General features: G+C 31.6%; 1 protein-coding gene across 14 annotated transcripts in view; it reads left to right on the top strand.

The window, feature by feature from the left end:
- Positions 1–23,821, top strand: part of PPIP5K2 (diphosphoinositol pentakisphosphate kinase 2) — a 102,987-nt gene extending 79,166 nt beyond the window's left edge. Inside the window, exons 24-32 of one of the 14 annotated variants that reach the window (XM_051995023.1) lie at positions 4,006–4,173; positions 5,596–5,712; positions 6,469–6,642; positions 7,916–7,982; positions 9,587–9,706; positions 10,592–10,654; positions 13,902–14,039; positions 16,107–16,229; positions 22,082–23,821. In XM_051995023.1, the coding sequence (XP_051850983.1) occupies positions 4,006–4,173; positions 5,596–5,712; positions 6,469–6,642; positions 7,916–7,982; positions 9,587–9,706; positions 10,592–10,654; positions 13,902–14,039; positions 16,107–16,229; positions 22,082–22,164 (1,053 nt within the window). In that variant the 3' untranslated portion in view covers positions 22,165–23,821. Of the gene's footprint in view, positions 1–4,005; positions 4,174–5,595; positions 5,713–6,468; positions 6,643–7,915; positions 7,983–9,586; positions 9,707–10,591; positions 10,655–13,901; positions 14,040–16,106; positions 16,230–22,081 lie in introns of those variants that run through there. The other 13 variants (XM_051995041.1, XM_051995051.1, XM_051995032.1 and 10 more) reach the window with 13 other exon arrangements.
- The last annotated feature ends 1,601 nt before the right edge of the window (positions 23,822–25,422 follow it).

The following is a 25,422-nucleotide window of genomic DNA, read 5'->3' as shown; positions in this document are numbered from 1 at the left end:
AGACTCCAGACTTCAAAACAAAATACAATCAGTGGTAAGTTGGTGGGCAAGAACAAAGGGAAGTGGTAGTCCACATGGCTGCTAATTCTTCTTGGGAACTCCTTATTGATAATCTGAAAGATGGCCTATCTCTGCCAGAGACCTTATTCTGTTCCAATTTCCTGCAAACTCTTAAAGTGCTCCTTCTTTTTACAGTGAAAACACTACCTAAACCCCTCTTTGGTTTTCTAAATCTCCTTTTCAAGTCCTAGATCTCATCTCTTCTGTTTTTTTTCTTCTTCTTGCTAAATTGCTTCTTAAGAGTGCCATTGTTGGAATCTTTACAAACTGTTAAGTCATTAGAGTTGATAGAAACAATAATTATCTAATTTAGCATGGTTCAGTATCACTTATATAATCTTATCTTACAAGGAGATGTTTTGGGCCAGAACCTGAAACAAGGTACTAAGTAGAACTAATTGATACAATGTTTGTGTTCACACCTTTACTCATTGGAGTTCACAAGTATGGGAGATTCACAAAGTAAACTTTGTAACTTTGTGAATTCACATCTCCCTTAGGTGTGCCTCCAGAAGGAGGAGTCAACTTTTGGGAAATCATATATAAACAGGCTCTTAGCTTCAGGGTTAATTAGTTACTTTGGGTGAGAGTTCAGCTGAAATTAGATTGGAGAGGAGCATGCTGGGAGATTGAGAGCCAGAATCTCTTTCTCGGAGGCAAGACAGATTCAACTTGGTGCTGGCTGGAGGCTGAAGAAAGCAGAGGCAGAAGCAAAGGACAAAGCTGCAAGCGCTCTTAGAACCAAGCAGAGAGATAGGCCTCAACTAACTGGGCTATTTTGGAAGGCGAAAATAAACATTTGCATTTTTACCAGCTGGCTGCATTTTGGGTGATTGTTATATTTAAATGAAACTAAGGGTGCCTCCAGAAAAATCTCCCCAAGAAACCTGCTCTCTCCCCCAGAGAGAACTATTATTTTAAAAGAAGAAAATCACAACATGCCATGATCTTTGTTTCCGGGAAATACAAATTATATGGACATAAAGGGTAGTCTCAGAGAGAGTGAAAGTCCCTTCCAGCATTACCAAAAATCTATTTTACCTATCGTCTAGATCTTCTAGTTTGTTTCTTAGTTTGTTTTTTAGTTTTTGCAACTGATGCAAATCAGAAGTCTCATATTGATCTGGCCAGATTTGTTTTCCACAATTATCTGTGTACAAGTTTGTATCGAGCTTTACCTCTGGAGTTTGTAACATTCCCATTTGAACTGGCAGATTTTCCTTGTCTCAAGTTTCAATAGATTTCCCAATCGGGAATCAACAGGAGGCTTACTCTGTCCCAAATCCATAATGATAGCAATATTTCTTGCCTTTCTATCCCTTGGTGACCTAGTGTTGGGCAAGACCAGATGCTCACCACTAACCCTTTTCTTCATGTGACTCCTTGTATCTTCATACACAAATAAGAGAGAATCAATTTTAGGTTTAGGACCTGTTTCTCTTAATCCTTCCTAAGTGTGAGGAATTTAATTCTCCAACTGCTTTACAGCTGACTGACTACTGAGAGTATCTAAAGTCCATTCTGGCCATTAGACAAAAGTCTGGTTGCTAATTGCAGTCTTATGGTGGGCTCACCCAGTAATAGTTAGATCAATGAGTGATTCCTTCATGGGTTACCAGATTTTTAAGAAAAAATCCTGTTTCAGATCTTTCTAGTTAATCAGGCAAGCTCAGGAAATCAGATCATTATTACTCCATGAAAGCATCTAGTAGTTGAAGTGCCAGCACAGATTTCAAACTTTACTCTGCATTTATAAGCAGGAGTAATCAATTTCCATGTAAAGGCAAAAGTATATAGATTGGTACACATCTAATGAGGAGTTGAGATTTATGCTGCCTTATCTTTTTTCATCTGCCTAAAAGACCATCATAAGGATATCTGACTAGACGGAGATTGCTATACTCTGCAAAAGTGGCTGACTTAGCACATTTTTTTTTTTCTTGTTGTTGCTTATACCCCAATCCTTTTGAAGCAAACTCCCTATCCATTGTTAATCCTCCTTTTTTTCCCCCAATACTTCTTCTTAAAAATTTATTTTATTTTATTTTTAATTTATTGAATAAAACAAGCATTTCCCTAAAATAGTACATAATAAAAAAGTTGATTACACATGAAAATGCAAATGTTATATACAACTTACTCTTCCTTTTAAATATGAAATAAAATTATTGTATTTTTCTTTTTTTTTCTTTCCTACTCCTTCCTTCTTGTGATATTTGAAAAATCATTTTATATATACTTCCATTTCAGTTCTTCCTCTGGATACATCTTCCTTTACATGTTCTTTGTAGTTAATTTGTCATTAACTAATGACTTAGTTGCTCAAAATCATTCTTAAAATAATATTATACGATAGAATTCTTATAGGCATATACCACATTTTATACAGATGTCCCCCCCAATAAAAAGTCTTAGTGCTCTTCTAAACTGTTAATATATAAAAATGGCACTAAAATTTTTGATTCATTCTGTATTACCTTGACTTCCATCTTCTGTTCCTTTTAAAAATCTAATTTCAATAGTGAATTCCCTGTGTAGCCCACACTGGTTTTTCTAGGCAAATTGCAATTTTCTTCTTTTCAGGAGTCTCCCATTCCTCCTAAATTGATTTCCTCTGAAGCATTTAATTCTATGGGATTCTACCTGTCATTCTTCCAAGTCCTAATAGTAGTCACTTCATCTCAGAATTTTTCCATAATTTAATCCCAGCAACCAGTTCCTCCTTGTTACCAAGAATAAGATCCAAGATGAAATTTCCTTTTGTTGCCTTCTCCTCCTTTTGAAGGATGAAATTATCACCAAGAAAAGTCAGGAAGTTTTATTAGCTGCTCTGATTTGGGGGATGAGGAAAGTAGAGAAAAATCTTGCTGATTTTAACAAAAATAATGGGTGATTATCTTCCATACCTTAGAGAATTAAATATTTAACATGACATAAAAATAATTCTTAAAAGTAATTACTCAGTTATTTAATAATAAAATAATGTTCACAGTCTTCAGTGCTAAGAACCAGTAAGTATTGTGAACAATCAGGGAAATACACATGGAAATCAGAAACTCTTTGTACTTACCTGAAATGAAGTAGTCTTAGCCGTTCTAAACTTTTCATTTCTTAAGTAATTGTAATAACACAAATAAGAACTGTGAAGGAATGCCAGTTTATTGTCTAAAACTGTAATACACAGACATGAAAAATGAGTGTTAGGTACACATTCTACTAATTTAGTATTTCACTATATTCATGATTTCATTGGTTTGTGGGGTCCTTTAGCTGTGAAAAATTTTTATAATTACTGTAGCTCATCTGTCTAAAAAAAAATCCTACAGGAAGGAAATAAATTGATAACTTGAAATCATCTCATTCTGTTCTCCAAGCTGGTGACACAATGGATAGAACACTGGGTCTGGAAGATCTCAGTTCAAATCCAACCCTTAGATACTTCCTAGCTGAGTGATTCTGGACAAGTCACTTAACTTCTGTTCACCTTAGTCCCCTCAGTTGTAAAATGAGGATAATAATACCTACTTTCCAGAATTGTTGTGAGGATCAAATGAATTTTTAAAATGATTAGCACTATGTATGGCATGAAGGCACTATGTAAATGTTTTATTTATTCCCTTACTTGTTCTACATGTATTTTCATTTTTATAGTCTGTCTTTTCCATTGTTCATTTTGGCACTTAATTAAATAAGCATTTATCACATAGTATTTTATAATGTCTTTGATTATTCCATATGTTTGAGTCTGATCTCTTCTCAAAATGTTTTTTTAAGTTCTGAAAATAATCATCTGTATTGCTTCATATTTTCCATGTTGGGCACATGTCTTAAATAATATTTGTTGAATTGAATGTATCTTATTTAAGTGTGGTTTGTATGATTTTTGCCACTAGAAATAAAAATGTTTTAAATACTTTAAAAATTTATAATACTCTTCACCTGCAGAATGAAGACAAAAGGAAACTCTCCAGAAAATGTGAATGTGATGATGAGGCACATAGATGTAAAAGGGATGAACCTGATAGAGCTGTAGTGATTTTCAAACCCATGGTATCAGATCCAATTCACATACACAAAAAATCTACTCTTCCACGAGCTAGGAAGGCAGGTGAAGTAAGTATACATGTTACAGCATGTTTTCCCTAAAAGAAACTTAACTTTAGTTTTAAAAAAAAAAAAATAGAAAAGAAAATACAGCTTAAGTTTAATTGACTTGGGGACTTAGTGGAACTTCTGGATGAAAACTGTCTGTTTTTTAAAGAAATCAATAAAAATTAAAATATGGAGGCATTTATAAAATTTAGGTCTCTGAACTTTATGTTTTGGGTTTTATAACAGAAAATATTTAAAGCTACCAAGATAAATCTTTGCAAAGACCTTCCAAATTTTCTGTCTCTTTTCATTATCATTGGAGACTACTGTGGTATAAGGTTTTTGGTTTTGTTTTTTTTTAACTTAATGAAACAGGTGGGGTTTTAGGTTGGGTTTGGGAAGGAATTAGTAAAATTGCTTCAGCAGCAACTACTTTGAATGATAGCAGTTTAAGGTAAGGAAAACCAAATTAATAGCTTACCTTAATGAATACAAAACTTCAACTTTACTGAATTTTCCTAACTCAATTAAATTGAAGTAATTGATGTTTAAGATTAAGAGGTATCTTAGTAACTTCCTTATACCCAGTAGTAAAAGTACTTTGGTAATATTTGAAAAGAAAGAGTTAAGTTATTTTGAGGATCATTATAATACTTATGACATATTTATACACCTGTACAAGAAAATTACTTTGTTATGGAATATTTGCATAAGTATAATATAAGTAATGATGTTGGTCATTTTTTGACAAAAGTTCAAGGCTATGAAGAAATCATCTATTAAATTACAAAAAAAATACAGGAATTAGAATAATCAATATATGAATTGTGGGTAGTAATAGCTGGGGAGAAAATATATTCAGTTTCATTTTAAATGATGCTCAAAACAGTATTTCCATTAGCCTTTGAATTTGACATGTATCTATACTCGTTTCTTTTCTGATCAATGAAATCTATTTTGGTAATGGAAGTTTTAAGGAAATATATGCCAGATATTATTTCCTTGACCATGGTTTTTATTTGTGCTATTATATTTAATTAAGAAATAAGAAGTTTAGACTGGATAAGGCTACTTCATTTCAAAATACTTGGGAAGTAACATATGGTAATATAGCTTAACTATATTTTTTGTGTGGGGGCAGTGATTTTGATATGGTTGAGCAGAGTAGCTTTCCATTGTTCATATTCTTTAACACATTTAAGACCATAGTAAAACCTCCTCTGCACTCTAAATAGTTCAGAATACTACTATAGCAACTGCATCGATGAAGATTCATTTTGTGTCTGATCTATGATATTTGCAAAAGTCTTTGACAAAATCACTGCCCTGGTTAATTTTTCAAAATTTGGAAAGCACATTTGTAAACCTTATGTTCTATAAAATGCTTAAATAGTTGTTTTCAAGAGATATTTCTATGCCATGCTAAACTTTTACTTCCATAAGGTAGACTATTCAAGTAAAACAGTGAAGACTTTTTCCAGCGCCCACCACCTCCATGGAAATCAGAAGTTTGTACTTCCTAAAGACACTCAGAGAAACAGACTATTCTCTTCATTTGGTGCAAGTAGATTTTACTCTGTCCTCACTGTCTGAAACCTGAACATGCAAACATGTAAAATGGGAATGTTTGCTGCATGTTTTACCTACTGAACTCGTCAAACTAGTCTTTGGAGGGGGTAGAAAAGTAGATAGCTTGAAAGTATAAACAAGTATAGTTTTGTTCCATTTTATTCTGTTAAAACCCCTTTTTTTTTTCTTCTTTTTTTTTTTTTTTAAAAACAATAATACTTTTCATATTTTGAAATCACTTCACTCCTTAGCAGTTCATTAGGGCTTTGGGTTGAAAAATCCATCCTGTAGAGCACAAAGCCTCTTGAATAAAAATAAATGGAAATTTAAATTGTAAAAACAATCTACTAAATAGAAATTGGGAAAGTTTATCCTGTTTGGAGAGGGAGGGGAAAACTATTAAGCAGTATAATATGTATGAAATAAATGATTTCTACTTTTTTTTTCTCAATTAGAACTTTGTATTTGATAGTTCTTTATCAAAAATTGTAAAAATATTAGACCTACAGATGAATTAATGGTCATATTTCTGTTGAGCTATCAAATTAAAAACTGAAATACTTTGATGTCATAGTTACTGTTTAATAGTTTTAGAAAAATGAATGAAAAAGTATAGACAAACTGTATTTTTTTTTCTTTCTGATCATTTGACTCTATTGTATCTAACTGTGCATGCTTTGCTGTTTTTTTTTTTTTTTGTTGTTGTTGTTTTGTTTTGTTTTGTTTTGCCCCCTTTCTCACTTCCAGGAAGAGAGCCCCCTGAGTGTGTCTAGCCCAGAGGGTACTGGTACCTGGCTGCATTATACCAGTGGTGTGGGTACTGGGCGTCGAAGACGCAGATCAGGGGAACAAATCACCTCTTCCCCTGTCTCCCCTCAATCACTGGCATTCACATCCAGTATTTTTGGCTCATGGCAACAGGTTTCTAAACTTTACTTCATTAAACATTTTTACGCATTCAGAGCAACAAATAACTGTCTTTGAGGACATCTAATCCCTTGTGTTTTCTATTGAAATAAAATTCTTCTGTTTGAATTTGATTTGCTCATTTTTAAATGCTTGTGATTTCTAAGAACTTTTGAGGGAAAGAAAACAACTGTGTTCTTTCACAGCATTTTGTCTATTTTAAATTTCCAAGATTTGTTTTATTTTAAAATGCTAAATATTTGGAATTTTAGCTTGACTGACGAATCAAACTCTTGTTTTGGCTTAGTTGTCCTTTAAGACTTTTAAAAATATTTAATTTGGTGGTAGGTAAATTTAATTTTTTTCCATAATTGAAAAAAAAAAGATGCTATATAGAATTTGGGGAATTAAGAGTTTTATATATAACAGATTCTCAGTGACCCAGAATTAACTATGCAGGAGACAAACTCTAGCATTAATCGTTCTCTCCCTCACAAACTCTTTTATATGGAGTTTTCTAATGAAGAATATCAGAGGGTTTTTTTTATTATTAATAGTACTACTTCCATTGAATTATACAATATTTTGAACCTTCCCCCATCCCCAAGTAAGAGAAAAATTGGATACCTCAACAGTATTTTTGGTGTTACATAAAGTAAATTCAGACGGGTTTTTTTGTTGTTGAAATTCAAAATATTGTGGAGGCTTTTGTTTTTGTTTTTTACAATGGAAGATGTGCTATTATTTATGACTTCTCTAAGAATTTTAGCAATTTCCATTTGGAATTTGAAGTTAATTATTTAAAAAGGGATTATGGTATCCATTAAGGCTGTGTCTATGTAAAGGTTACTCTGATAAAGCCCATGCATGGAACAGTAACTGTATGGTGACCTCAGATTGAGATTGTCTTTTCCCTTTTTTGTTGTTGTTTTCCTCCCACCCCTTTCCAGTACAGGAGCTGTTAAGAGTGGGCATTTGGTTTCTTTTTAAACAAACCAAAAAAATAATTATATTGATCTATAAATGATTTCTTTTCATCTGTCTTGGTTCATACATGCCCTCATTCTGAATGCCTGCTTCGCACCACCTCATTGCAAGGATCTCATGTGAAATGGACTCCCTTCAGAAGGGGATCTTGCATGATCTTTCATGTTTTATGTATTTCTACTAATATTTATCATGCTTATTAACCCTTGTCTGTCTGGAACAGGCTGCTGTATCAAGTATAATGGACATTTGACTTTTTCATAGTTCTATTTTGCCTCATTTATTTGCTTTACTTATCCAGGTTGTTTCAGAAAATACTAATTTTATGAGAAAACCAAGGACTGTGGACCAGAAGCAGAATGCAGTAGGTATGTTGGTTGCTGGAAATGTTATTCCTTTAATAAACCTAATAATATACACTATTTTGCACACATGTAAATTTTTTTTAAGTTGTGAAAGCATGACCAAATGCTATGCTTACTTTATATTTTTATACATATTCATTCAGGAATAATGACTTACTCAGTATTTTGCTAACACAAATTTACAAAACACATTTCGATAAAGTGACTGAGGATAAACAGTTCATTTTCTTATAATTTCTATATATTAAACGATATAAATTGAATTGCCACAATTAATAGCCCACTATTTAGACCATTGAAAGATAGCATCCAGTTGAATTTAGATGGTGTCCTGAAACTAAAATTTTCTCCTCTACTTTACATAAAGCCTCTTTAGAAATAAATTAACTTTTGATACCTGGATTTTTTTTTTCAACTTCTAAGAAAACTTGATGGTTACAAAGTTCAAACCTTTTTGTTCATCTGTAAAATATTATCACTAAATATTTCTTATATACATGCTAAGTAACAATGGAAAAATCCTTATTCTGTGTGATAAAATTATAAACACTAGCTTTTTAAATTCATATGGTTGATAAACTATATGAAGTGATATGGTGTTTGCTATAATGAGTTTTTACGTATGTAGCTTTAAGATAAGATAAAATTCATGTACGTTCAAGTGTATCTGTACTGCGCTCTCTGTATAAAGGGTCTGAACTGTTGTATATATCTACATATTTGTAGTAATTTTATGTTTCTATCTTTCTATTCAAATAAATTCAAATGATGACAGATTTTAATTTTCACACAGTGGCTTGCTAAAAATTTATATCATCTTCTTTTTCTTAATTGATGCAACATGATAGCACTGGTGGAAACTGATAGATGCATTGGTGAAGGATTTGCTTGGGTACAAAGATTTGCCACACACCAGGCACAATGTATTCTGGCTGTGATTCATCATATATGCTAGTAATGTGTATTATTAGGTGATTTTTTTTTTTTTTTTTACAAAGGGCTTATTTATTTAATAGTAAAAATCCCAAATGATTTTATCAATATTCTTAACACACATATAATAAAATCACAAAAGTAACTCATCTCTACAAACAGTAGTTTAGCCTTGATTTTATAGTTTAATAAAAATAAGTGGAATTTTATCCAGAGATTTAGAGAAAATATTTAGTTGTTTCTCTCATAGTCTGAAGTACCTTTTATAGAATAAGACATATCACTTTATAAAATGCTGTACTTTAATTTTACTAATAGAAACTTTTTCATAACAAAAAGTTTTTGAGAATTGTTCAAAATATTGATTTGAAAAAAAATTTCTTTAGTAACCTAGGCTGTTAATTTCTTGGTTTAAAAAAATATGTTTTAGGTTTTGTATAAAACCAAATATAGACCTTTTTTGCCTGGAAAGGCAGGTTTGTCCCCTTATTAACTTCTTATTGTATGTGTGTTAAAGTATAGTGATACCTAGATACAGTAAATTAAAATAATTATTCCACTAAGCCATTACAAGCATATCGTGAACTTGAGCCATGTTAATTGCATGTTGCATGCACCCCAATATGAATGGAAGAACACCGGTTGCTGTATGTATTTTCTCTAACTCCCATCAGGGTCTCACTGTGCGAGCCTGTTTAGCACCTCAGTGCTCGGGGGTTCTTCAAGTGCACCTAACCTACAGGATTATGCTCGTACTCATCGTAAAAAGCTGACCTCTTCTGGCTGCATAGATGGTATGTGCAGACACGCACGCACGCACAGATACAAATGTGCACCCACGCACACACCCATGAGCACACAGTATTCCTCAGTGACAAGCCTTAGGCCAATGACCCTCTCTGCCTAGTTGTATGAACTCAAGCTCTCTTCACTATGCACAGCTTGCATCTGGGTTTGACAGAGTTTATTGTAGTTACTGACTTCAGGTTTATATTTAATGTATCTTGGAGTTTGCTGACATATAAGTTCTTATGTATTTCTTTTTGTAAGAGGAAAATGGTGTAAGGAAGAGAAATTTTTCTATGTTAACTGAAGCTTCTTTCCCCCAACCTTTAAATTCTTATTGATTTTGAACAAAATTGTAGTAAAAAGGAATATGTATAAGAAATAGAAAGAAGTGTCAAGCTGTTAATGTTTTAAAATATTGACAGCATTGGGTGAAAATTCTTTTATTCCTCATTAGAAAACTTCTTGCTTTTTTTATATGTGTATACATTTTTAGAGGGTCTTTGAAGTGCATAGAGGCTTGTTCTTTTTGTAATGTCAGGAGTTGGAAGCTCAAAGGGGCATGTAGTTTTTAATCCTCAGGTCTAATTAGCTACATTAAACACTTATTCTTACACTCCACAAAAATTTACTTTAGGCAGTACGTTTTGTATATACCAAAATCACCTGCTCATCTTGCTTCTCCTTCTTTCATACACTTCATTAAATGCCTTGCAGTTTTTAGCAAACCAGTTTAATTCTTTTAACCAATATTTTGGCCTATAGCCCTCTTTCATGATCCCTTCTGCATGTCACTTGATTCTAACCTTCTCATCTTTTGTCCCTCTTTTTTTTAAATGTCCCTCTTTTGGTAGCTGTTGTGAATTTCAGGTACCTGTTTTTCTCTTTCTTAGACGCCACACGTGGTTCTGCTGTTAAAAGGTTTTCTATCTCATTTGCTCGACACCCAACCAATGGTACGTTTTTTTTTTTTTTTATTTTAAAAGATATTCCCTTGCTTCATCCATTTTTTTTTAAATTTTATTTCCAAATGTGGGTTCTACAGTATCATTCATCTGTCCTTTAACTCCAACCAGCACACAGTTCTAACTTGTTATATATCTAAAAGCATTACTGTGTAGCTTCCCTGCCTCACTTTTAATTTACATAAAGATAATATCATTTGGAAAATTTTAAAACAAAATTAATTCCAGTTGCCAATGTTGAAGATCAATTTAATTCTAAATCTACACTGGAAATTCCTTTTCTATTTCCAGTACTAAATAATTCAACCATATCTTTTTTAATAAAATTAATTATACTTAATTATTCTTAATTCTTAATAGTTTTAATGTTCTTTTAAATGCCTTTTCCATGATCCTTTTTTCTGGTGACAAAGATATTTCCATTGATATATTTAATCAAGTATTATATATATCAGATTATAGGTGTACAAAATTCACCATTTTCTGTCTGTGGTGAAGTTCAGGCAACTAGGAAATTCAGACTTCATCACTATGTGATGTTATGGTCCTTGGGGTAGGGCTTTCACAGTCATATCCCCCTGTCACCCAGAATTCCCTCATCTTGCTGGAATTAATATGGTATGTGCTGAGCTGCTTTTGAATAGCAACATCCTTTTGTACACCACTACTTTGTAACAGTTGAAGCTTAGAGGAGGTCTCTTGATAGAAGTAAAATTTTTAAATAAACTAAAAAGCCTTATTCCCTCTTAAAGCAAAATTTTTTTAAGGCTGAGCCAAAATGCCTCAAAATGGAGGTATTTTGATCTAGAACTTTTCTTTTTTCCACTGGAAATTAAGGCACACAGATGGCTGAATCAAAGAGGCGGATTTGAATACATTTTTTTTTTTCCTTTATAGTCCTCAAATTCCTTTGTAAATGATGTAGTGCCATTACTTGAAGTCCTTTGATGGCGAAATAAAAAGTTAAACTCAACATATGAAAATGGCTTTAAAAATTTCACATTTTTCCTCCATTGTAGCTGTTTAAATACCAGTTTTTGGAGAAATAGTGCCTTATTTGACACAACTTCAACTCCTGAAGAAGATTCCTGTAGATGAGCTTTTTAAAAGAATTAACAGAAAAACAAGATGCAGAGTTCTGAGACTTCACAAGGTTAAGATAGTTTTGTTTGTTTTTTAATTCTTGCTCTAGAGCAAGACTAGAAAAGTATGTGTGTGTATGTGTGCACAGGAAAACCTGTGTAGACTGGACTTAGTATAGTGTTCTTGAAGCAAATGGAGGTCAAAAATCATTGTAATCTCCCACATTAGACTTCTTAAAAATTCTTAACCTAAATAAGTTTCCCACCATTCATGATCTAATGCATGTTAATATGCATTCCTTTGAACTCCTATAAGTCTAGCCTTTGGGTGTTCAAGATTTCCTGCTCTTTTCAGCTTTTTTTTCTGTCATGTATCTGTCTTGTGGATTTTATTTGACTCTCTTATCACATTTATTTCCTTTAACTTTCATGTTTCCTCCTTTAACTCATTTCATGGACTTATTCCTCCTTTCATATTTAGTTCAAGAACATGATGAAACAAGTATCTTCTGGCAGTGCTTTATCTTATTTTCTGGGCCTCGGTGCAGAATACACACCTCTATAGGTTGTGGTTTGTTTTCTCTGGAATTACAAGGCTCCAGGGGTATGGTTTTGTAGCTTCTAAATATGATAGCAAGGTGGCTTTTAAATTTTTCATTAACCCTTTCATTGTCCATTAAAAAAATGGAAAGAGAAAGGAAAGCTGAATAAAAAGCATCCTGAATATATTAGCATTTACATCTTAAATAATATGATAGGTAAATGTAATAATAATAAAAAAAAAAGTTTGTGAAGTTGGGGTGAACATTTTTAATGCAAAGAAAGGGTTTGCGCTTGCTTGCATGAATCTTTGTATTTTTAAAGTAGTAATATTTGTGCCATATCAATATACTTAAATGTTTAGAGTGGAAGTTTTTACTTAGTGTTGTGATAAAGATGGTATGGGATGTTTTGATATGCTATCTTGTTTTGCACATGAAGATCAAGCTGCTGTACTGTTTTCTGCTTATGTACTTAAGTACATAATGGTTCTAAATAGAGCTACTTGAATAACAGCCATGAAATTTCTGAATTAAATTCAACTTACATTTCTTTGGTCAAAATGTAATAAGCTTAAGTTAGTTCAAAACTTTACTAAAGAAAAACACAACTGTTGTATCTAGTATTAAATAGTATTTGTGTTACCAGACAGTTGCTTTTTAATTAGAGATTACATACTTCATTTCTTACTATTTTTTAAGTATTGCAAAGAAAAGGGAGGGTTCTTTTATAATAAAATGTAGTCAACACAGGAAAAAATTTGTTGTATGACAATATGAAAGCAGTTTTAAAAATCATTCAGTTGGATAAACTTTAAGTGGCAATTTTGGAAGTATAACATAATAAGAAACATGCCTGGTGTTTTAAAAATGTTTTGGTTTTTTTATGAATAGCATTATTTGCATACTGATTTGACCAATTGTTTGTAAATTTTGTGCATATGTTACTAAATGAGAATGTAATTGTATTTTATGTTAAATTTGGGTATAACTGATGATGATTTATAGTGACAGAAATGATTTCATTAATTCTATAAGGTAGGTGAAAATTGTGTTCTTGAATTTAAATCTGCTGTAAGTGAATGAATATTAACAATATTGGTGTGGAGTATTACAATTTAAGAGGGTATTTTTGACTATAGCATACCTGGCTAAATTGTTCTCCATGAGTTTTTACTCCTAACTGTTCCTAAATCAGTTTGTACTCCTAACTGCTATTATCAGGAACACAAAATAGTTTGAATTTAAGTGACTCATCTGTGCATTTCAGCTGGAAAAGGGTTGTATAAAATGAAATTTGTATCTCAAATGAGGTCTTTGCTCCTCTTCTTTAGTTTAATTTTTTTCCCTACATTTTACAAATTTATCAAAATGTAGAATAAAAATCATTATATAAAGGACTCTGTGAATGCTGTACTTTGAAATTACATATAAAATAGAATCTTTGACCCATTTTATCCTAATTCCATCCTGCATAGCATCTGATGTCATGACTTCAAAGATCTCATATATTTACATTTAAAATGTAAATTTCTTTTGTTTCTATGCAACAGTCTTTTCTCTTCTCACTCATGATTTCTCTTGCATCCATCTATATTTTTTGTTTTTCTATTTCAGGCTTTGAATTATATTCCATGGTGCCATCTATCTGCCCTCTAGAAACTCTTCACAACGCCTTATCTTTAAAGCAGGTGGATGACTTTCTTGCTTCCATTGCATTTCCATCAAATGAAAGAAGAATGGCAACTCCTTCTTGTATGAAAATTTGTTATTATCACTACTAATTAAAATTGGGTTAAAAATAGAAGATAATCTGGAAAATAAAATGAGATACTAAATGATTTAAAAAAAAAAAGATTTTCATAGTGGTATAAAATAAGCCTTTTCATTTTGATAGCCACTCTTAAGGACATATTTATTTTCCCACAATTAAAAAAATTTCAAAATACTTTTCTTTCTACTGAGCATATGTAGCATGTGTAGCATATATATACATACCACTTTGGGAAAATCAAACAAGTAGATGGAGGTATCTGGAAACATCATGTCTCAAGGCTTAGGTTATATAAAAAAAGAGATTAGTTAAGTCATATATTTCTTTAAATAAACAAGATAAGGAGTATGAGATGCTATTCTTAGCAGCAGCAGCACCATGGAAATGTTTGTACTTGATCTTTCAGCATTAAAATATTGGTTTAGTCAAAAAGGTATTGGTCTACTTAGATTTTTTATTGATCTGATATTAATGGATCTGATCTTAATTAAAACAAGTTAATTCCATCTGACTTGAACAAGACATTGATCCTCTTTGTATATAGAATAATTCTTTCATGAAGGAAGATAGACTAAATGACCTCTAAACACACCTAAATCTATAATCCTATGAAATAATCTTTATAGAGAAAGAAAAGGGTATAAAGATAGCAACTTGACTCATCCAAGTTTACTTTATAAATCTAACTTGTGAGTACATCTCTCTTTAAAGTAAACAGGAATAAAATGTTATTACAATTGAAATATCTTTTTTGTATATTTTTTCATTTGCATAGTATACTACTCTTTCATACACACACATACATACTAAGTGTTAATAATAAAGCTAGCTGGTTTAATTAAATTAAAAGTGTTTTATTAGTTCCAATTTAGCTGTTTACTTAAGCCTTAATCAAGAAAATTATGTTAAAATAGAATCTCAGAATATTAATCATAAGGCTAAAGAAGAACTGTGTGCATTTTACTAAGGAAATAAAATAGAAATAAAATGTCAGTTATCTTTAATGATTCGGTATCCTTTTTTTCCCCCCATTTAAGAGTTAACTGATAAATTTTGCACATAATATACAAGGCAGCCACGTTTGTGAGATACAGATGAAATATTATGTGAATAGCCAAGAGAAATTCAGGGATAGAGAAAGTGAAGAAATATGGTCAAGGAAGTGGTTGGTACACATTAAAAGTATATTTTTTTATAAAAATTTTTGTTCCTTAGCTTCTTATCCCCAAGTTAGTTCTAGTAAGTTTTGTTGCTTATGAAAACTATCTTCATCTAAGATGTAAATTGGAAATATAGAATATGAATATCATAGTCAGGGCACAAATTAATTTTTAGTGCCATGCTGAGTGACTGCCATCAATAGTATCCCAGGTAAAATTGCAGTAGATATAGTTTGCCTTTGGTACTCTATCCATTTTACATAATTTTCATAACTCATTTCCAGAGTACCTGGACTCTTTTCCCAGTAGTCATCCTGTTCTTCCCCTATATCACAGCTCCTTATTCCACCAATAAGGCTGATCACAGCTAAAAATTGAAATCAGAAAGCAATCTTAGTGATTCAATGATGATTTTATTAAAATAATTCCTACCAATGTGTGAATATGCATAGATTTAACTCTTCTTAGCACATTTATGGTTTATAAGAGGAAATTATTGGTTGAAATTAATCTAGGGAGAGCATGTTTTAAAAGAAAAATCAGTTATAAATACTTCTTAAGGTTTAAGAACTCAGGTCTTAAAACTAAGTTTCAGCATCTCGGTTTCTAAAAAGAAATGGAAAAAAATATTAGGAATTTTCCCCCTACAGATTATGAATCAAAATACTTGTTATTTGCAATATAAGCAGAACATTTAATTGATTAAAAGAATTTTTATCTAAAATTTCCATTATGACACATTTATTTGTTTAATAGAGCTTAGAATTAGTTTAATTGTTAGAATGTCTATACATAAGTAAGATCATTGAATGTGGAAAGTAAAATCTCCCAAAATGCAAAGGTAAAAAATTTTAAAGGTAATGTTTTAAATATATTTTTTACTTCCAGGTTCTCAGCTTTGTGATTCAACTCCACCTCCAAGAAGAAAAATATCTTTAAATACCTACACACCTACAAAGATCCTCCCAACACCATCTTACACCATAAAGTCTATTAAAGGAAGCAAAGAAGGTATGTGTGTGCATCTTGTTTTGTTTTTTTAAATAAATGACAAAAATAAAATTTTAATTTTATGAACATTGTATTTTTAAATTAGTGTCCTAAAATGTAAAGCTTATTTGTAGCATAATTCTCATAGTTGTCAATTTATGATGGTGAACGTAGACCAAAAAGTCAATTATTTGTCTATTTAGTTGTTTCTCTATTTGCTGCTTCTTACTTTGACCTTTTTTCTTTTTGCCTTTCCCAGTGGAAATTCATGCTGGGAGAAAAAAAACCAAAACCCTTTTTTACAGAACAAAACTTTTCCTTTCCTTCCAAACCAATTTAAACAATAAGCCTGGGAACCCATCTTTTATCATCTAGAAATAATTAAGTTCTACGTTGTTTATACTGTTATACTTTCCAAAGTTAGAAACATTGCTATCATGATGTAATAGGCAAATTATCAATAAAGTCAATGGCCTTTTATTACTACTCATTTTCCTTGAGTTCTTTCCATTCAATATTGCAGACCATTCTTCTCAAAATTTTATCCTTTTATTTCTGTGACACTATATTTTTTTCTACTGCTTTATTCCATTGCACTTGTGTTTTGTCAGTTCTTCCATCTTTAATCTCCTAAATGTGGGCATTCCCTTGGTTTTTATTCGTGGTCTTCTATTGTTCTATAAATTTTCTCTGTTTAAAGCTGTGGAAATATAGATGAGCTCTCTGTCATATTTCTGTTCTGTCTCTAATCCTAGCTTCTTTCTTGAGATACATTCTTTTATTTCTATCTTCTTGACATTTAGGTATCTTATTGTCACTTCAAATTCAACAGTCTCTAAAACCAAATATCACCTTCCCCACTTCAAACCAAGTCCTTCAGGCTGTCTTTGTCCTTGACTCAAGATATAGAAACTATCTTTGACCCCTTTGACATCCCTTTCCCCACCTCTATCTAGTTAGCAGTCACCAAAACATTTCTCTTAAATTAGCCCTTCACTTTCTGTTCCTATCACCACCATTCAGAATTATCAGCTTCTGCCAGGACTGTTGTGAAATAATTCCCATTTCTTATCCAACTTATATACTGTTATCAGATTAAACTTCCTAAACCATTATTCAGATCATGCTACTTCCCCAAGCAAAAACCTTGTTTTATCCATTTCTTATCTAATAAAATCCAAATTCAGAGATTTCTAGTTTGACAACAATTTACTCAACCTTTCATTATTCTCCCAAATGGACTCTCTACATTCCATTCAAATCATAATCACATTTTCTCAAATATTGTGTCTATCTATTCATTTCTTCTGTAATGTCTACACCTGCCTGCACTTATAAAACTCTACCTGTCCTTCAAAGCCTGAATAAAATGCTACTTTCTGTATAAGATTGACATTTTTGTATTTTTCAAAAGCGTAAATTTTGTTTTCCTCACTAGATTATAAACCCTTCAAGGACAAGTGGGTTTTTTTGTTTGTTTTGTTTTGTTTTTCATTTCTATCTTCCCACAGATTGTAATGGAGCCTGCTAAAAACTCAGGATTGTTGATTATATTCTGTTTACCAAGATTTTATGGTCTTGAGATGTTTATTTTTACTTTTCCCTCTCTTTTCCAAAGACCACAGAACTTCAGAGTTTGAAGAGATCTTATTAGTCCTTAGAGTCCAATTAATACTTGAAATACCTGAATAATATAACTGATAAATATTGATCTCCTATCTGGTATATAATAAGGGATCATTTAGCTTTTACTTAAGATCTCCAGTGAAAGGAAACCTATCTATTTCCTTCTAAAGAAGCTCATTTCTCTTATGGTCTTCTAAATTTAGTTATTAAGAAGTTTTTTACTTTCAGGTCTAAATTTGTCTCTCCACAATTTCTACCTTTGTATCTCTGCTCTCTGGGAACAAATAGAACAAGTATAATCCCATTTTTTTTTTTTTTTTGTGACAGTCTTTTTGATGCTTTAATAGCTGTTGTTATAGCTCCATAAACTGTCTCTTCTGTGATCTAAATTTACCCAATCTAATCCTTATATTGTATGATCCCAGGTTTATTAGTGCCTTTCTTAACACTTTAGAATTAAATATTACCCTGATAGGATCTGATCAAATCATATTACAACAGTATACCACGTCAATATAACTGAATACTTTAGCTCTTTTAAGGCAACTTTAGTTCCCAATATCTTTAATTGCCCAGCCTACTGCTTATTCATTGAGCTCACAGGCCACTAAAATCTCCACATCTTTTCTCTTTCCTCCTTCATTTTGAACTTGTGTAGTCAGTTCTTGAACCTACTCATAAAACTACTACATTTACCTTATTAGATTTGACCGAGTAGTTAGCTTTGAATTACATTGAAAAATCTAGCTATAAGACTTTAGATAACCAATTTCATGTCTTCTCACCTCTTTTATTAAATTATAAGGTCTTGTTGCCTTTTCTATAGAGCTGATGTCTACTATAGAAGATCATTTGCAGACACTTCATCTTTTCCTTGTCCCACTTCATCCAGGATCTCTACAGAGTGTATGTAGATTATGCTTCTGAAACTTTATAGAGTTAGGAAAGTAGATACATGAATTGGTAGTTTTAGCATTCTAGTAGGCACTTTTTTTTTGAGAGTAAAGAGGTAAATAGCAATTAATATTCAAGATTTTTTCTCACTGTTTTTTGTTATTTCCTCTTTGAAATATAACTTGAAAATTGATTTTTTCAGTACCTTCAAAATTATAATTTCTAGTCTGGCTTTACCCTGTGAATACTTGATGTGATTAAACTTCCAATCTTTGTTTTATTCACTTGCATTTTCAATTATTCATAAACATATTTAACACTATAATTTAAATTTCAAATATGGTAGGACCTCTGGGTTTAATGGTGATGAAAGCTTGTCATGTAAATCTTGATAGGTCTTTTCCATCTTTCATGTATTTCTTAGCTTTCCAATTTTATCCATATATACTCTTGAGATAACTTTGATCAATAATATTTTACCGAACTTAAAGTTTATTTTTTCTTCTCCTTCCCATTACAAACTGCTCTTGTATTTTGATTCCATATTTCTCTTCTTAATAATGAAAACAAATGTTGCCTAAGGTGATTTCTAGACTTTGCTTTGTTTTGGTATTCTCATGGCAGTTAATTGGTTTATTTAAAATTCTCTAAAAAATGATTAATCTGTTATAATGCATTTGCTTCCATCTATTTTTGGCATTAATAAGATCTTTCTTTCAAAGTCTTTTATTCTCTTTGTTCATTTTGGTCTTTTAGCAAGTTTCAGTGGTAAAACTCTCTACATTTAGCTTATCTAGGAATAACTCTTACATCAGTAACAAGCTATTTTCTGTCCATTATGATGGAATCAATTTCATTTTTTACCTTGCCACATCTGGAACCTCTCAACTCTCTTTCTTAAAGATAGTATATATAGGCAATAGATATTCCTTATTTCTAAACCATAGTACTACTATCTTCCTCTGCTCTCCTTTGCAATGAAGTCCTTGAAGTCACTTTGTGTATCTTGATTAAATTTGGAGGGTTTGATTAAGTTCTTCATAGATTTTCTTAATCTCATCCTTTAGAATAGCTGTTGGTACATCAGCTGCAGTTATTGCCACAGCAGTATTTTTTATAAGTAGCTATAACCAAATGGCCTATGAAATTATATTTCTTTTTTCCCTTGGCTGAAGTATAAAACCCATTTCATCGACTCCTTTTTTTGCCTCTTTAGAGAGAACTTTTGAACTATTCTTCAGTATACTTGCAACATCCTTTCATCCTCTTTCATTTATAACAAGAATATCAGTGTCAGTACTAATCAGTTCCTCCATCACATCTACTTATTGGTTATTTTTAAAGAATTTCACCGTTAGAGAATTAGTAGTTAAGCTAAATTAATATTTATAGACAATTTAAAATCCATGAAACTCTTAGCCCCTCTGCCACCTTTTCTGTCACTCTGATACCTTCCACTACAGGAGAATCTACCCAATAATGGATTGCCATCATCAAACAATTCATGAAATAACATGTAGCCTGGTCCTTGATAAATAGACATAGCCTTGCCAGATAGATTTGCATGGTAGATAGTTGCAGGGTTAATACTCTGCTGGCACCATCTTTGATACCCCAGGGTCACCACCATCCATAGTGAGGGATCAGAATAGGACTTCTTATATATTCATTATTATAATACAAAATTCTCAATTCTTGGAGATGATACTAGCTGAGTATAAGCTGTAGGGAGATCTACTAAGCAGTTAAAGCCACAAGTGTTAGCTTGGTATTGGACATCTTTTATCCAAGATCAATATACCTAAATTTGAAGAAGCTCTTAACCAGATTATTTGTTAGACGATTTGAAAAAAACAACTCATAGCATCTCAGTAAATTGTTCATTAGCTCCTTACATTATAAACTTTCTGGAAGTAAGACCTAAGTTTTTGCCTTTCTTTGTATGTACAGTATTTTGTTTAGCGTCTAGCACATAGTAGTTACTTAATAAATGCTAGGTGACTGAGATCAGCTCCTAATATATAGAGGTTACATTTGGTATCAGTGATAAGTTCCTATACAGAAATTATAGACCACTGATCATTAAAGTACATAATTTTATTTGTTTTATGGCATGAGACAGGGAGTCTTTGGGAACTCCAATATGTATACTAATAGGTAGGTAGGTAGGTAAAGTAAGTAGGTAGGTAGGTAGGTATAGGTAGGTACCAGATGGATGGATGATAGGTAGATATGCAACTCTTTCATAATTATGATTTGAAAGTTTCTAGGGACATTGAAGTGTTAAATGATTTAACTATTTGTTACAGACAGGATTTAAACCTAGGAACTTCTTGTATTCAGGGTAGCCCACTATCCACTATGCTATACTGCTTTTCACTTAATATTTTAAAGGGGAATATAACTATTAGATCAAAATTTTCTAGGAAACCTTTATTCACAGAACATCAGAATTCTGTTGAGTGTAGCTTAAGAATGCTGACCTAGTAAAAGGTATAAAGTTGGACTTGGATTATTGTAAAAGTTGTGTTTAATATTTTTGTCTAAAAAAAGCAAATGCTATCTGAGAATCAGGGCAAACTGATTGTAAACTTTGAAGTAACAGATTATCTTTACTCTGTCCCACTGAAGTAGGACAATATCTTCCCAATGAAAGCCACATAACAAAAGAAAAGACTGCTAAATTGCTATGATGCTCTTATGGTCTATATCTGTGGGACTAATTAATCTTAGATTTCCATAATCAAGAATTCAAAAAATCATGTTGGTCTTAAAATTAGTTGATCTTATGATCTGCAAAAGCTGTTTACTGATTTCCATTTCCTATCTTCAGTTATTATTGATACACTCAATCCAAATTAGAATTACTTTTTATATACATTTTGTATTTCATCTGTGTACACATTGTTCTCTTCCTTTCTTTTAAAGTAGAAACTGCCTTAGTTGCAGAATTTCTTTTTATCATTGTCTCTGATATGTAGTACGTACAAGATTGTTAATTAATGCTTCTTGAATTTTATGAATTAGAGATCTCTCTATTATCCTGTTATTTTATGAATTCAATTATGTTGTTGTGTGCCTTGATATCTCAAGTTTTAAGCACTATAATGATGATCACAAAGAAGTAAAATGTGAATAGTATTACCTAAATATTTCCAAAGTTGTTCCAACGTGTATTTCTGCTTTCATTTAAATATATATGTATATATTTAAAATATTTATTTTTTATTTTTATATAAATATGTATATATTATGTGTATATAGGTTTTTTTTTTTTTGCTAAAAAATACTGTTGTGACTTAGAATCTTCTTAAAAAAACTATACAATTACCTTTTTTTTTTCCCCTATGTAGACATTAGTGCATCTAAAAAGACTCCAGATAATAAAACAGAAGATACAACTGAAGATAAAAAAACATCTGAGAAAAAAGAATGAAATCTTTTTGAAACTGGAACCAGGTGCCCTCTTTCTCCCCCCAGAAAAAAACTAAACTTATTGGGGGGAAAAATACAATGAACCTTTACTTCTGAAAGCCATTCATTTAAGTTTCTTGTTGTACACCATGTATCCATTTAAGTGTTTTCAGAGCTGCTGTACACTTTGCATATATTCAGGTAAAAGGGTCTTTTGTTACTGTCTTTAATAATTAAGAGAGAGGTGTCCTGGATGTTTAGTCAGTTGTAACTTTGTATATTAAAAAAGCTATACAATTTTTTTTTGAGTGTCTGATGTTTACTGTGTACCTGTGCTGGAGAAAGAAAGGTGGTGGAAAAAGCCCCACTGGTATATATTGTAGTGACTCTGATAATGTCATTCTACAATATGATATTATTGCCATTATGCAGTCCTCTATTTTCAGAGGATTACAAATTGGTGTTGAAAACCTTTCTTAGGTTGAAACAGCAGCCTGAGAAGATTGTTTATTTAAATACATTTCCAGAAAGATCTCATTGATCATTTAAGTTATATTTTACATTATTGAGGTTGCTGTTAAAGTGATCATTTAATGCTGCAATATTTAGACAACTTGAGTATTATTGAAGGGGAAAATTTCTTCTGTCCATGCTTTAATTCCTTTTTTTTTTTTAATGTGTATGCAGTTAAGTTAAATTCAACATTATTTGAGAATTAAATTTGCATAATTGGAATTAATATGCCCTTATACAAAAAATATAAAAATTACTTTGTAGAAAAATTTCTTATACATATATTTTCTCATAAGGAGTGCTTTTGTTCAACAGAAAATTGCTTGTTTTCATGTATTGAGAAGAAAGCATTTCTTTGGGTTTAATTTTTTCAAGAGTAACTTTACAAATTTTCCAGTAGTAAATATTTTAAATAAAATGTACTTATTCTTAAATGATAATGATGATTCTTTCCAAGTTAAGGAATTTCATCCTCAAATCGAGCAATGTCATTAGAATAATTGGATGTTAGAACTGTTCAGACTTAAACACCTAACAAATGTCTTAGGTTAGTAATGTTTGTACCACTTTCACCATTTCTGTAATTTTTTTTAAAGTCATCTCATTGTAAAATGACAAACTTAACATTTTAAAATTATCAGATTTTAGCATAATTATCTGAGATCATTGTGTGTTGTGATTTCATCTATGACCGGATAGAATTATCAACCTCTCATTCTTTTTGTAGCCTCATTTATTATGAGCCACTTAAGACTATAAACCAAACAAGACAGCCTGATACCAAGAAATCCATATATTAACAAATTAAATAACTTCTCTTGGTAGAACATTAACTTAAAATAAACATTTAAGGATAACTAATTTTTATTGAGTATGGACAGAATTTATTCTGTCTCAGAGGGGAAACTGTACTAATTGTCAAATGATCATATATAAGATGGTATTTAGAAAATAGGCATAGTAAGTGCTGGTTATGTAAAGGTACCAAATACAAAGGATACACAGATTTGACTTCATACATTTCACATGAATGTAAATGTATAATGTAATAAGCATTTGAATGTACTTGTTAAATTTCCTGTATTTTAAATGTGCTTATCATTCCAGTAAAATCTTCATTTTAAAATAGTTGCTGAGCTTAATAAAAATGGCAATTTTGGTGGCTAGTATCTGAGTATTACTTAAATCTTGGGTGGTGTTACAGCTTCTCCACTTTTTTTTTTAAGACTTCCAGCTCTAAAGTATAAAGCCTAAACTCCAATTTAAGGGATAGAATAACATTGTATATTTATTGCTCCATTACTTTAACTTTACAATTCCTTTCATTTATAAATAATGCTAAAAATCTTGGAATTTTAAAATAAGGACTAAATCATATATTTTACCACCATACATACCGTTGTATGCATATCAGAGTATATTTCTTGCCACAAAATAGATGAAGAAAAACACTGGTAATGTATTCTACTAGGTATTACTGCAAGTAATAAAATTTTAATGTGCTTACCAACCGACCAGATTTTTTATACTAATCTAAAATAAAATATATATCATTTCTATAGATAGATTATGTAATTAGTTCTAAAGGCTGTGATACAGAAAGAGCACTGAGTTTACAATTAGTGAGCACTAGCTTCATTGACCATATCAGAACTTTGTATCTTTCCTTATCTATAAAATGAGAAGATTGGACTAGTTTTCTTCTGACCTTAAATTTAAGGCCTTTTAGGCCTAGAAGGGCTTATTCAGAAGAATCTTAGCTCTAAAACCAAGCATAAAATTTTTCTTCAAAATGTCCTAGTTGTTTGTAGATATTTGACTTTTTTGATAATCCCTATATTTTATTTTTCAAGTTTTTATTTCTTGGTTTTCTTCAAATACTACCAGAAAATCTACAAGCCATTTTTTTCTCATTTTTTTTTTAGGGCTAGAAGAAATCATTTAGTCCTACCTAGTCAATTTACAGATGAGGAAACTGAGCTCAGTGAGATTAAGAGAATCTCTTATCTAGAGAAGCTAATCACAGCTTCCATGAAGTTAGGTGGCCTAGTAGATGGAGCACCAAGCATGTAGTCAGGAGTACTCATCTTCCTGAGCTCAAATCTCAAATATTACCTCTGTGTTCCTAGCTGAGACACCTGACCCTGTTTGCCTCGGTTTCCTCATCTATAAAATGAGTTGGAGATGGCAATGGCAAACCACTTTAGTACCTTTGTCAAAAATATCCCAAGTGGGTTTATGAAGAGTCAGACACAACTGAAACAACAATATGATTGCAGCTGGACAGTGGCTACACAGTCACCCAGTATTAGCTGCAATCTTAATTTAGCTTTTACAAATCCTACAATAAATAACCTCAGGTTCTTCATTTGCAAAGTGAGGACTAAATACTCTCTTGAAATCCCTTTCTGCTCTGGTATTCTAGGGTTCTAATTATAGCTTAACTGATCTCCCAAATTGCAAAGAATAGCTTAGTGTGAGAATTTTAGAATTTGAAGGGCTCACAGTGGCCATTTAATCCAATCTATACTCAAAAAGAAATTCCCTATTATACCTGACATGATTATCCAACTTTGCTTAAAAACTGCAATTGCTTATGGATTGTTGTTTGTCCTTTTTCAAAGAGGACCATGATATCTAGGAGGTGGTGTCCTGATTTGCAAATGAATTGAATTTAAAGTAGGGAGAGCTGTGCAAGATCACATGCCTCACTTTCCCCTCCAGAGTCATTTAGATCCAGTTTGAAGTCCGTAAGGATAGCTTCATT

This window comes from Antechinus flavipes, chromosome 1, assembly GCF_016432865.1.
Source record: "Antechinus flavipes isolate AdamAnt ecotype Samford, QLD, Australia chromosome 1, AdamAnt_v2, whole genome shotgun sequence".
Classification (NCBI taxonomy): domain Eukaryota; kingdom Metazoa; phylum Chordata; class Mammalia; order Dasyuromorphia; family Dasyuridae; genus Antechinus; species Antechinus flavipes.
Note: the sequence above shows the minus strand (reverse complement) of the source record. Positions and strands in the feature narration are given on the sequence as shown.